Below are 14626 nucleotides of genomic sequence, written 5' to 3'. Positions count from 1 at the left end.
AATGCTATCACTTTTGCATAGACTTTCATTTCCACTCAGGACCAAATTATAAATAGCAGCTAGACAAGGGAAATATCCAAAATTAAAGTAGCCTTTTAGTCCCTAAATATATCTTTCATATTATGCAATGCCCAAAGGCTTCTTTGAATACTCTGCTTTTTAATGGAAATCATATTCTGGAGATTTGGACAGTCCATGTTACGTTATTGAAGAAAGAGAAACAACACTGATCCTTTGGGGGAACTCAAAGCGTTGGAGCAGCCTGGTCCGATCCCACGCCAGAGTACAGAGTAGCTCAGTAATGTCTGCTGTGCAAAAACACAGACACTTGCTTAAAAGGCAGTGGAACATTTTGTTTCCTAAAACTTAGTGTTCCAGGAAGAGTGCAAAAGGGGACGGGTTGTACCAACCTAAACTACAAAGAGAACCAGAGAGCGAGAAAGCTCTTAGGCAGGCCAAAACTGAGCAGTAAAAGGTCAGATCCAACATTCTGAGTGTGAGGCTTCCTTCAGGAATGATTTGTAAAGGGGGAAAAGGAGCACCTTTAACAGAGAGAGGAGAGGAGAGGAGAAGAAATCGGTGAGGGTTATGAGAGGGGATATAATAGGAAGCAAGGAACGAAGAATGAAGGGAAAAGTAGGGAAAGGGGAAGGTGTGGGGATGAGATATGAGCCATGAAGGAAGAAATAAAAGTTGAAAGGAGAGTTAAATCAATACAATGTGGACTAATTACTGTAGTAGCTATATCTGTGAAGAGCCTTGCACACTGTCAATGCTACATTAGTAATAATAGTTTATACTAATAGGGCTATAAGGTGGCAAGATGGGAGAGTTAGTGTTACCAGGAAAAGAAGGGAAAATAATGCATACAGTTCTGTGGCTGGGAGCCTGGAAACCCTGGGATCCCAGACCCTGGGGCAGTCCTCATAGGGATGTTGCCCCACAGCCATAGACCATGGAAGCCCTGGGGTCCCTAAATCTGAGGCCCATGCTCCCCAACAACCCACCAGGCAGGGTTCCATGGACACCAAGCCTATGTTTCAGCGGAAATTCGTCAAAACCGACACATTTCTAGAGAATATTCCAGTTTCAGTGAATCTGCGTTTTCCGTCAAAAAAAACCTCTGTTCCATCAGAAATTTCCTGACCAGCTCTACTCCTGTGGCCTGTCTTCTCCTTCCATTCTCTCTGGACTCCTCCTCTTGTCTCCTCTGCCCTCTCCCGATTTCACATCTTTCACCTGGCCCCTCTTCTGCTTGGAACAACTTGCCAATGAATAGTGGCGAATTGCCCTTCTTTACAGCATTCCTGAAGACTCACCTGCTCTATGAAGCTTTTCAGCTGTAAGGGCCACACCTTACTCTGTTTCTTCTGTGCTGTATCAACTCATGCCTTTAGACTGTACATTTTTCAGGGCAGGGACTCTGTTACTGGTCTGCACACTTATCCTGGTGTATAGCACTTTGTATGTCCACCCGACTGAATGAACAACAGTAGTAAAAGCAGATGAAAGGAACAGATAATAAACCTGTGACTCAGTCCTAGAGGCTGATGGGAGATAGCATAGGCTGTTGCTGTTTTTCCCCTGGTGGAAGAGGTACATTTAAGAATTATCCCATAAGCCTGTTAATGCCTATGGGGCTCACCTGGATTTCCGCTTGCAGTAGACCAGAAGGTTATCGAACAGAAAAAATGTTCTCTCCTGGATGTTTCCTGCTGAGATTTTCAACAAAGTCCCTTGGAGCAGGAGTTGTGTGCAGATATCAGTCAGATTGGACCCCTAGAGCAGAGAGAGACCATTTTATTTATTTTACCTTTTCTATTCCGAGGGTTCAAACATCGTTACTAATAATCTATGCATTTGTTTATCACATCTGTCACAACTAGAGCTGGGCAACATTTTTCAGACAGTTTATTGCCCCAAAAATGCAGTTTCGGGTTGACTGAAACTATTTCTGAATCAGAGTCAGATTTGGCTAATAGTTTTGGCAAAGAAAGAAAGAAGGGAGAGTAACGCATACAGCTCTGTGATATTTGGTTTTGCCACTGAACTGAAAAACTAATTATTTACTCAGCTCTAATCACAACTACTGAATGGTGAACTTATCATAAGTGAGATGGTAAATCTCCTCTTTCTTAATTTGGAATGTGACTATTTGTACTGTCCTCTCCCTGGAGTTTAAAACATGTCCTTATTGAAAACCCTATATACCATGATAAGATTTCCCTGTTCAAATCAATGATCCTTTCTTCATAAGAAATCCCTTTGAGTCCCAAGACTGTTGTATTGGCACCTGTGTACTCTCTCCAGAACATCAGTCAGACTCTGTGCCCAGCATGCAAATACTACAAGTTGTAGCCTTAAGAATGGGCAACGGAGCCTCCCTGATATTGCAGCTTTGTCATGTTCTCTGTTAACCATCTTTCTAGAAGATGAACTTACCAGAGATCCATCTCCTCAGTCCTGCTGTCAGTAGTATAGATAGCTGCTCTCCTTCCTCAAGTTCTCAATAAACATGTCCAAGTTAGAAACAAACCCGTGAAAATCATATGGTTGTGTGTTACATGGGCCAGATTGTGCTCTGCGACAGTCTATGTGTACAAAAAGCAATCACAAAGCTGGCTGAGGTGGCTGCTCAAGGATTCCCCAGCACAGTGGAGTCCCTAGGAGACACAGGGCCACTGTAGCTGGTTCCTGGCCATCCTCTCCTTCTACCATTGTACAGAGTATGGCTGGAGTGTCATTGTACTTGGTTAATTCCCACCTAGTGAAACAGACCCTTGAGGACCACTGCATTTGGCACAAATTAAGTGGTAGGAATGTTCTAAGTTGCACTGGGGGCTGAACCAGTTCCAGCCAGCTCCATGATCAGGGGGTATAACTCCCTTTTCTTCCCCCTAAGCCTGCACCAAGGGCAGTTTGGCCACTCCCTAGGGTCTCGCCCTATGTTCCTATGTTTAGCATTATTTCACAGGCACCGATAGGCTTGGAAGTATTCTATTTTTATCAGTAAGATGTGGGTAAACATCGATTTCACCATACACACACAAACTGATCAAAAATATTACTATAGATAATTGAAATTTGCAAATAATCAAAGTAAGAAAAATGCTGCTTGAGAATTTATTAGTTTGATTTACGGTTATTTACTTTGTATATTCTGACGTGATGTTGGCAATTTGTGTTTTAACAGTTGTAAACCTTTAACTTTTTGAATCTCAATGCCTACTGTCATGAAATAATTATTGTCTGAACCTCCCATTGTCTAACCCCACCCCTCATAATTTCCTGCAACTGTGAAAATGTAAAATGATAAAAACAGAAGAAAATGCTTAAAAATAAACATTGATATTATCTCTCAAAAATATGAAAAAACCCACTGAATTCAAATTAGAGCCAATTATAAAATGATTGATCTGCCTCAGCATTAACGCATCTCTTACGATTCCTGCTGTTCTTTTAAGATGGGAATTTTGCTTCTCTGCACATATCAGATTTGGGGGGAACCTAGGGTATCAGCATGTAGTGATTGCACAGGGAAAACAGTCTATATGGGGTGTCCCTAACTGATTACTGTAGAATATCTTCCATTGTTCTTTGCAGTGTTGTTGCAGCCATGTTGGTGCCAGGATATTAGAGAGACAAGGTGGGTCCAATAAAAGATAAAAAGCTCACCCACCTCATCTCTCCCCCACAGAATTGTCAGAATGTAGTAAATTGAAACAGTGTATGAACTGGTTCTGTGCTAAACAAAAGCCCCATGTAAATTATAAATTATACTGCCCATGATTTAGCACAGTTCCCACTGAGAAATGAATGTGAGCGGAATCCTGGCAAACAGACCCTGCCCTCAAAGTGCAGCTGTTTCCCTGTCCCTGACATAGTATAGTGCATCCCATCATTACATTAGGTCTCGGAAATGGATTGAAACAACATTAGGCCAGGACTCTGTCCTGTGCATGGAACTGAGCACGGCTGTGGTGGAAACATAGAATACTTGGTGAATATGTTGCAAATAGAGGCATAAGGGAGAAAAGGCTTTTAAAAAATGAAAACAGTACCCAATGATAACCTGGATTGAAGTTACATGAGGGTTACAGTATAACTACAGCAAAGAAGGCATTTCATAGCGTGGGTACCCATACTCTTAGAAGGAAAAGGAAGAGAGAGTACAGGAGCAGCAAGATGTCACCCTGCTGGAAATAATAATGGCAGCGCAGACTGCAAGTGGGATGAAGACTGGAGACCCCACTTGGACATCCAGCAGGGCAGGCAGAGTCAGGGATGCCAGTAAAACTGCCCTGGTTTATTTAATTAGAAACAATCGAAAAAGTGGAGCTCCTCCCAAATTAGGTGTGCAGATTTAAACTGAACTGAACAAATTTAAACTGAGCTCCTCTCAGATTCTCCAGAGAGCCATGCAGCTTTCTTGGTAATCATAAAAAGCCTATCTAGTATATCAAGGTGATATTTGCTGGCTTTTTGACAATGTACGTGCTGTGGATTAAGCCTGCTAGAAGCAAAGGCCATTGTTGATCTGGAACAGGGGTGGGCAAACCTTTTAGCCCGAGGGCCACATCGGGGTTGCAAAACAGAATGGAGGGCCGGGTAGGGAAGGCTGTGCCTCCTCAAATAGCCTGGCCCCCGCCCCCTATCTGCCCCCTGACTGCTCTCCTCAGAACCTCCGAACCATCCAACCCCCCCTCCTCTTTGTCCCCTGACCACCCCCTTCCGGGACCCCCTGCCCCTAACGGCCCCCCCCAGGACCCCACACCCTATCCAACCCCCCCTGCTCCCTGTCCCCTACTGCCCCGACCCCTATCCACACCCCTGCCCCCTGACAGGCCCCTTAGGACACCCGACCCATCCATTCCTCCCCCACTCCTTGTCCCCTGACCGCCCCCTTCCAGGCTTTTTTGAAAGCCTGGGAGGTGGGCGGGTGCAAGCCGTGCGGGGGCAAGACTCCCTGGCCAGGAACTCAGGGGCCGAGCAGGACGGTCCCGCAGGCCATAGTTTGCCCACCCCGATCTAGAATGAGTGATGCAGGGAGCTTATATACATGATGCTAACATTTCAGGGGCCACATCAACACCATTGGAAAGGGAAGAATTCCTATTTTAAAGATGAGACTGTGATTAAAAGGTTAACTGAAAATGAAGGGGAAAACCTGTCCATGTTTTTTCTCTTTCCACACCCAACCCTGGAGCTGATATCACTGCATTGTTAAAGGAAAACATTTTGCTTAGTCCAGAAGTTGGAAGTTGCCACAGGTTGAGAGCCCTTCTCACTGGGAATAAACTGTGAAATGTAACTGAAGACATGGTTCTGAACTGCAAATGGTATCTGAGTCCCTATCACTTCTAGGGATGGCTATGTTGCTCAAATGTGACATCATTTGTGAGACCCTGGCAGTGTGGAAGCCCAGGGTAAGGGACTACAAACCAGTTTCCAACTTGCTTAAATGTACATCAGAAGAAATGACATGGTCAATACTGATTTCTTTCTACAATATGTGAAGGTACTGCAACCTTCAAACCACCAGTAGGAGCCTCAGGAGCCTTCTGAACTTTCGAACTGATGGGCTGAGTGACCTAGGTAGCATTCTTGTACAACAGTGCAGATAAACAGATCTCAAACTGTTCTCCTCCCTACAATGTTGCTGTGGGTTATTTAAACCCTAAAAAAATATGTGCGGTTTAGATATTGTTTTATATATGACATCATGGACACTTGCAGAGTCACCAGTGAGGCTTCAAAGTTCAAGACATGCCTCTGGACTAACTGACCCCCAAATCACATCAACGCTGTAAAGATTTTAACTGCTTCTGAGAGTCTTGCTGTACTGAACTTTATCTGGCTTTGTTTGCTGAGCTTGCTATCCAAAAACCACACAGCTGGATATCTGTGTTGCTCTCAGGTCTTCAGCTGGATGCCAAGAACATCCTTCGGGGGGAAAATGAGCAAGGTTTAAAACAAACAAACAGTCCTGGAGCACACCCAAAAGTCCGAACATGAGGAAGTTTACATGACCTCTGGATAGATGTCATCAGCGAAGGAATCCTTAGCTGGCAGCACTCAGCCTGGATATTTTAAATGTCTGGCACACGAAACTCCTGACGCCTATCTCTCCATGAAGCCATTTCACACCACTAACTCCCTATGGTGGAGTAAAAATAAATTGTACATCTCCCTCGGGTTTGCAGCACTGCTAATCCCATGGCCTCGGCTAAAGACATCAAATTACAAAACTGACAAACTTTTTTGGATTAAATCTACTGCCAGAATCTACCACTGGATGGCTCCTTTCCAGACTGCCTTTCCCCCCAAATTTCTCATTCTCTCTCTCTCACTCTCTCTCTCGCCGTCTCTTCCCCAGCATCAACTAATAAATACTTCACTAGAATCCCTTCCCTGAATTACCTAACCACAGCAAATATAGACATAGCAGCCCTAGCTCTTCGTTGTTTTGGGGGAAGAGGGCAGGGGAGACAGAAAATTTTTATTAAGGCAGGTGGCTTAAAGCTCCCAGGAAAAGTCAAGACTTGTAGGAAGAGGAATTTAGAACACCTTCGAGTTCAACCTCTAGACTTCCAAGTTCCTCATATATATATATACCACATAAGACATGCAGAGATACCTGTATACAATGTGAGTCATTGCGCTCCAGTCCTTTGTGCTATGCAGCGTAATTAACTGCCTACAGGGGATTTAGCAGCCCCACTGAGCTGCCACCGTACCTCCCATCCTTCAATGTGGGACTGCAGCTGCTCAAGGGCTTCCAGCTTCTCCATCTGCCTCTTGGTTTCATTGATATTGGTGCAGACGGTCTTCATCGCCTGCAATGCATTCTGGACCGCTTGGTGATCGGGATGCTTAGAAGGTGTCCTCTTAGCTAGTTCCTAAAAAAGGAAAATTGTAAACATGTGTGAGGCCGTGTCACTAGCATGGGATTCGAGTGCAGTGGCATAAGAAAAGCACTCAGGAGCTTGTTCAATTGAAGAAAATCATATGTCTGTTGCTGTAAATGCTGGTCTCTGAAAGGCTGTTAGCCAGTGCAGGGTTATTGTTATATTGCTATGTTGCTAAATGAGTGCAGCCATTGCATGCTGATAAATATGTTGTCAAGGCTGATTCCCCACTCTGGCCCTTCGAGTGCAGAAGGTGGGGGCCCACAAGGATTCTAAAAATTAATACTGGCCACTCCAGGCTTGTATTAAACTCCCAAGGTTACAGTTTTTCTCTGACGGGTGAGTAGATGCTGCCACCACCCAAGTGCAAAACTCCTTTGAGAACCCAGGAAGGGGCACTTGGGAATTCCTTCCTGTGGGGTACCCTCAAGACCTTTCACCCCACTTCCCAGGAAGAGCTGAGAAAGAAAACAAAGGAAATCAGCTGTTGCCACCAGCTAATTAAACAACATGTGCACAAATCTCTTAGGACAAAAAATCTAATCTTGCTCTTAAAAAAGGTAAATTTTATTAAAAACAAAAAAAAAAGAAAATACATTTGAAAACTCAGGCTACTGCTAGATTAAAAAAAAAACCCCATTTACAAGAATTAAGCATCAAGAATAACCTTCTTGAGGTCCAGCTTAAAGGTTACAAGCAAAACAAAAGCATTTGGGGTTAGCACAGAGGAGTCCACAAGCCATAAAGCAATAAAAAGAAATAAACCTAACGGCATCTTCCTCAACATTTCCTGATCTATTTACATATCTGGGGGTTTCAAGTGAACAGTTTCTAGGTATGATTCAGATGATTTTTCATACTTGGCACCAAGCTTCTTACAGCATAGTTTCAGCCCTGTCTCCCCTTCTTCCCGAGAACAACAACAGACAGACAAAAGGGGAGTCTTGTTTCAATTTTTAAAAGTTATAGCCTTCCCATTGGCTCTTTTGGCCAGGTGCCCACACACTTCCTTTTACCTATGCATCGCAGTGACTTTTAGCCCTTTACAGGTAAAGCAAGTAGAGAGCAGCTACTAAGAAGGATTTTATAGCTAACTGGCTGGCTCGTTAAAAGGGAGCTACCCCCCCCCACCTTCATTTATCACATATGTCAAAAGAGGAAAGACATACAAAGCGTATTGTGCTGTGTCACATGTTTGGTGCTAACAAGAACCACGCTAAATTGCGTTAAATAATTACATAAAAAATAAATTATTTTCTGCTGCACATATGCAAACAGACATGTTCTCACAATAGCCCTATCTATGGGCTTGATCCTGTTCCCACTGAAGTCAGTGGTGCACCTCCCGTGGTGTGAGATAACAACCTATAGTCCAGATTTTCAAAACAGCTCTGCCCTCAGCAGCCGACAGAAGCTGCATTCTTTTGAAAAATCTAGCCCTGTACATGCAGGTAATAGGTTGGGTATCCCCATGTGCAATACTATAAATAACAGTGATAGTAACACTTTGGAAATCCTGGGTTGCAAGGCATTGTACAAGAACACAGCATTAATTCATCCTTCCAACATTTCTGGGTGGCAGGTGCTCATTATACCATAGGGGAATTCAAGGCACAGAAGATTAAATGACTTGACCAATGGTCATAGAGCCAACCAGTGGCACAACCAAAAAGTCCTGACTCTTACAACGTTGCTATAACCCCTAGACAATCCCTGATGAGCCAAAGGCCTTAGTGGCCCCCGGACAACCACACAGTGATCGCAGAGAGGTCCCAGAAAGGAAAACCCTACCAAAGAACCTAGGGTGGCAATGAGAGAGGTCCAGATAACAGCAAGAGCTCAGCAGTTCTTCTCTGGATGAAGTGTAGTCAATGGGCGTGTGTTGTCTGGACTGATTAACATAAATATGAACAAACTGTCACCTGTAAAGAATTCCTGAGAGACTCCAACTCACATGGTTCAGATCAGAGCAGCCCAGCTAGCCACTGCCTGCTGGGGCACAGCCATGGGGATACTTTGGAACCTGATGATAATCACCAGTGATTAGGGTTTGGCAAATAGTGTAACCACTGTCAAATCATAATTCATCATTTTTCAGACCAATATTATTTTATTGCCAGCCTCAATTGGATAAAAGACTAAAAATTAAAAAAACCTTAGTGAGATTCACTGTTTCCTCTTGATACATAATATGGTGTTTAAGAGCCACATTTTGAGCCCAGCTGGAATATTTCACGTTCTCTCAATATTCTTTTTCTTTTTCACATGACGTTGGTTGTTTTTAAGTTCTGTGACTGCATGGTAAACTGCTGCTGAGCTGCCTCATTCCACATTTCCAGAAAGGAAGCTGGAGTGAGCTTAAGCGCAGCAGGGCGGGCTGCAAACAGAGCTAAGAACTGTCACTTCAGGGCTACAACACCCAGACTGATGGTCTTCCATCTAGGGTAGAAGATTGGCTAGGAGACCTGGGTTCAATTCCTTGCTCCTCCAGATTTCTTGTATGACCTAGGGACAAGTCATATAAGGTATGTCTACACTGCAAAAAAAAACAGAAGTGAGTCTCAGAGCCCACTGACTCAGGCTCACAGAGCTCATGCTGCTGGGCTAAAAACAGCAGTGTAGATGTTCCTTTTCAGGCTCTGGAACCTGGTGAGGAAGCTGCGTCTCAGAGCCCTGGCACCAGCCCAAGTAGGAGCATCTACATTGCTTTTTTTAGCCCTGTAGCACGAGCACCGTGAGGGCTGGTTGGTTTGTTGGTTGGTTTTTTGACATACCCTTAGTCTTTTCTGTGCCTAAGTTCCCCATCTGTAAAACGGGGATAAGAGCACTCTCTACTCCACAGGGCTGTTGTGAGGAAAAATACATTAAAGAGTATGAGGTATACGGATACATGGGAAGGGGGCCAGATAAGAACCTGAGACAGAATATGGAAGTTCATGAGTCAATGTTTGGAGATGTTTAAAAGATTTGGATAACTGCACATGAAAGAAAATAATTAAACAAGGGGCATAATGTCAAGATTTAAAAAAAGATTCTCAAAAACTGCTAAGGATTTAATAACGATATTATAAAGCAGGAGGCTGGGATTTGGGAAATCTGGCTTCCATTTCTTTCTTTGCCCCAAAATTCCCCATGTGACCATGGGTAAATTACTTAACCGATGCGCCCCGTTTTCCCCTGCTGTAAAATGAAGATAATAGTATCTACCTCACATGGGATGCTGAGACGCTTAATTTGTTGATTTCTGTGAAATTGTTTAAGAGCCGATGCTACAGAAGTGCAAAGTACTGTCATTACTTATTTACTAACTAATCAGTTTTGTGTAACCTTTTAAAATGAAATCCACATCTTGAGGCTAAACTACTGTTCTCATGAGAATCATGATGCATTGGTATTGCATTTTCTGGGCTCTCTCTCACGCTCACATGTTGGGTGCTGTATAATGAGACTATTCATCTTTGTACAGTAGAAGGTAAATTTACAGGGCTATACAGATTTGCAATAATAATTGACCATCAAATTCAAAACTGATAGTTTTAAAGAACAAAGTCAGAAATTTCACTCCCTTGGATTATTTTTTTCAGTTTATCAAACCCCGTATTGCCCTTTCGCCAGGGCCCCTTTTTGCATCATGTATGGAACAAGCTATTCTAGGAACTTACACTCGGCTACCAATTTTCCTTCCTGAAAATTATAAGTGGTGATTGGTAATGGCTGTTGTCAGGTGGATGATGGAGCGGAAGCATATTGTGCTGACAACCAGGAGTCCCATTAGGGGAGCAGAGTTAATTATCCTAGGCTCCAGGGTGATTTCCAGACTGGGTAACATATGCAACAGGGAAAGGAGCTGGCTCCCCAGTTTTCACCCTGCCTATAACTGTCAATCAAAACTCACAGAAGGAGATCCCACGAGAGGGCTGTTCTTACTCCCTGTAGGCTCCACGTAAGGCAGGAGATGAGTGTTCAAAAAGAAAGGAAAGGATAATACGGGCATACATTACAGTCATCTGTCTCAGCCTCACATATTCAAAGGGGTGCACGACATTTTTGTTGCATGACTCTCATTAAAGTTAATAAAAGGTGTTCTGCAGCTCAAAGTCCCAAGTGCTGCTTTGGAAATGTATACGTATACATTAGTGCTGGCTATATACCTTCCGAAATACCATTGAGAGGTGGAGAAAATGGCCCTCCACTCCCATCACACTAAACAGAAACAGGAATTCAGCTTCTTCCAACAGAACGCCTGCCTGTGTGCTAGATCAATCTCCACAGCCGGCATATGCGTAAAAAGGAATGGCTTGCCACAGACTGACAGAAAGGCAACTCCCGCTCAAGCTTGGCACAGAGCTGAGAGAGCCTCCTGAGCCTGTGCTCTGAGATACCCCTCCCCTGGAAAGGCAGTGCCCAGGACTTCTGAAAAGCAGCTAGGTGCTTTTTTATTTTAGCAACAGATTTATGAATGCACAGAGTAAACGTTTGCCAGCATGCTGAAAAGCACTCTAGAGACAGTGACCAGATGTCCGACCATGGATAGACTGTCCTGCCCTCCATAAATCCCATATATGTTTTGCCTGGCCTGAGTCAGGACTGCCAAATGCCCTGCGTATTATCATTTATGCACTACTGGCCTTGCATGGGGAAAGTAAGGCTGCTGCTTGCAGTAAGCATGCAGCCACACAGGAGTCCTTAAACAAAGTAAAAAAATACACCAACTTTCTCCCAAACCTGCCTTCACTGGGGAACTGAAAAGCCCGAGCTTTTCCAACAGCCACTGTTGTCTGAGTCACAGACCTTGGGTTTCTGTCTTCCATTTGAAAAGTAACTATCATTTCAAATGCATTATTTTAATTTAAATTAAGAAAAGAACCCCTCCCCTCTTTAAGGGAATTGAGATGACAGAGGGGACTGTTTCCCTTGGGTCTGTCAGGACAGGCCCTCTCTGGCACTCCTCCACTATACTCCAACATCACTTTCACAGTTGCACGGCCCTACAGATATGCCACCCATAGCAGCCCACCATGTTCTGACTACACAGCAGTGGAGACAGAAGACTGCTTTAAAACTCACTGAGGAAACAATGATTAGCCACTCCATGTATTTACTGAACTGTAAGTGTAAGCTAGTACATGCAACAAATGTTAGATATCTAAATAAACAAAGCAATGAATTCTGCTTGTGGTGCATGGGTATAATCTCATTCCTCCATGCACCATGCTTGAAAACCACCTCCCCAAAAGAGTTAGGGTCTGATCAGATGCTCATTGAAATCTATTTAACAACTTCCATGAATTCAATGCAAGCAGGACTGGATCCCAATGTAACTGAAATCAAACCTATTTTGCTGCACATATGCACCACTTCATTTGGAAATGGCAATTTGTGTGCTTATTTAAACAACATAAAAGCGCCATGTTAACAGATGCATCTGCAGCTTCTGTACTTGGATTCTAAAAGCTTATTTTTGCTTGTGATTTCCATGCAAACATATCAGAGCCTAAGTAGGATTGCCAGGAGTCTGGTTTTCGACCGGAATGTCCAGTCGAAAAGGGACCCTGGCGGCTCCGGATAGCATTTCCGTTAAAAGTCCAGTTGGAGACACAGCAGGGCTAAGGCAGGCTCCCTGTGGCTCCCAGAAGCAGCAGCATGTCCCCACTCTGGCTCCTATGCATAGGAGCAGCCAGGGGACTCCGCACGCTGCCCCCTTCCCAGGAGCAGGCTCTGCAGCTCCCATTGGCTGGGAACCACGGCCAATGGGCACAGGCATCAACTTTCGTTGGTGCCAGTGGGTGCTCGTGCCCCCCATCCCCCGGCCCCGCCCCAACTCCACCCCTTCCCTGCCCCTATTGGGCCCTTCCCCAAATCCACGCCCCGGCCCCGCCTCTTCCCCCAGCGCGCCGCGTTCCTCCTCCTTCCCCCCTCCCTCCCAGTGCTTGCTGCGCAAAACAGCTGTTTCGTGGCACAAGTGCTGGGAGGGAGGGAGGAGAAGCAGGACGCGGTGGCCGCTCAGGGGAGGAGGCGGAGGCGGAGATCAGCTGGGGCGGAAGGGCGGGGCGGGGCAGGGAGCTTCCGGTGGGTGCAGAGCACCCACCAGTTTTTCCCCATGGGTGCTCCAGCCTCGGAGCTCCCATGGAGTCGGCGCCTATGCCAGTGAGATCTGTGGGGGCACTGCCTGTGGATGGGGCAGCACGCAGAGCTGCCTGGCCCGCCTCCACATAGGAGCAGGAGGTGGGACGTGCTGCTGTTTCCGGGAGCTGCTTGAGGTAAGCGCCACCCAGAGCCTGCACCCCGACCACCTCCTGCACCCCAATCCTCTGCCCAAGCCCTGATCCCCCTCCTGCCCTCCAAACCCCTTGAACCCAGCCCCGATCATCCTCCTGCACCCCAAACCCCTCATCTCCAACCCCACCCCAGAGCTTGCACCCCCAGTCAGAGTCCTCACCCCCACGCACCACAGCCCCCTGCCCCAGCCCTGATCTCCCTCATGCCCTCCGAACCCCTCAGTCCCAGCCAGAGCACCTTCCTACACTCCAAACCCCTCATCCCCAGAGTCTGTAACCCCAGCCAACCCTCACGCCCCCCCACTCCCTAGCCCCCCTACCCCAGCCCAGAGCCCCCTCCTGCACCCCAAATCACTCATCCCCAGCCCCACACCAGAGCCCCCACCCCCAGCCGGAGCCCTCACCCCCCCCACACACACACTGCAATCCCCTGCCCCAGCCCGGTGAAAATGAGAGAGTGAGTGAGGGTGGGGAGAGCGAGCGACAGAGGGAGGGGGGAATGGAGGGAGATGGGGTGGAGCCTCGGAGGAGGGGTGGGGCAGGGGGCGGGGGCAAGGGCGCTCGGGTTTTGTGCAAGTAGAAAGTTGGCAACCCGAAGAAAGCCTAAGAAATGTGCACACAGGGAAAGCCCGTGCTGCCCAACACGCATTTTCTTTTGAACTGTACCATTCTTTCGGTGAGATTGTACTCTGAATATTCTTCACATGCTCAGTGCAGCGGTTTGCCCCAGAAAACAGAGAGCTCTATGCCCGACAAGCAGAGATGCCAATCATGGACCATGCAACACCGCAAAAGGATTTCCGACTTAAGTCAAGCATTTCAGTCATGAATGCCAGTCACATAGCTCAAAGCTAAAAGATTTGCAAACATCCGATAGAATCCAAGGGTAAAAACTGAATCACTCAGGATGAAAACCGTAACATCGGGCAGCAGAAAAAGCATGCGCTGCTAATTGTGCGTGCCCCCATAACCTTAAAACGAAAACAGGGTGGCGAGGACTCAGTGTAATGTGTGTTTTAAAGGAAGGTACAAACCCTGAGGGGAAGAACAATGTAGATTATTTAGACAGAGGAAGTATGGGGGTTTTCAAATATAAGCCCAGCTGTAACACTTCCTAGCAGAAAGGATGTTATTCGGCTAAACTGTTCTCTCTTGTTTTGTTTTTTTTAACTATTAGGTCTCTGCCAGCCTTTTCTCCACCACCCTCAAAATGATTATCTCTAGTTGTATACTGTAAACTGAAAGCTGAGCACATATTTTGCAACTGAAAATTACAAGTATCCACATAAAAATATTCCCATGCTTCCTCCTCCATATGTTCGAGAACACACACATTTACGGCCATACACTACATTTTCCACACTGGAATGTCCAGTCTGCACATTCATTGCAGATGCAAATCGTTGCCTAGATTTGCACAACCCACTAGTGCACATGTAA

The 14626-nt window shown here is 45.7% G+C and overlaps 1 protein-coding gene across 3 annotated transcripts in view; it reads right to left on the bottom strand.

The window, feature by feature from the left end:
- PREX1 (phosphatidylinositol-3,4,5-trisphosphate dependent Rac exchange factor 1) overlaps nucleotides 1-14626 on the bottom strand; it is a 221193-nt gene that overhangs the window by 89403 nt on the left and 117164 nt on the right. For all 3 annotated transcript variants that reach the window (XM_074970042.1, XM_074970041.1, XM_074970040.1), the window contains exons 6-7: nucleotides 6738-6899; nucleotides 1646-1779 (exon numbers count right to left, since the gene is read on the bottom strand). In XM_074970042.1, coding sequence (XP_074826143.1) covers nucleotides 1646-1779; nucleotides 6738-6899 — 296 coding nt within the window. The remainder of the gene's footprint in view (nucleotides 1-1645; nucleotides 1780-6737; nucleotides 6900-14626) is intronic.

Source organism: Natator depressus, chromosome 13 (assembly GCF_965152275.1).
Source record: "Natator depressus isolate rNatDep1 chromosome 13, rNatDep2.hap1, whole genome shotgun sequence".
Lineage (NCBI taxonomy): Eukaryota > Metazoa > Chordata > Testudines > Cheloniidae > Natator > Natator depressus.
Note: the sequence above shows the minus strand (reverse complement) of the source record. Positions and strands in the feature narration are given on the sequence as shown.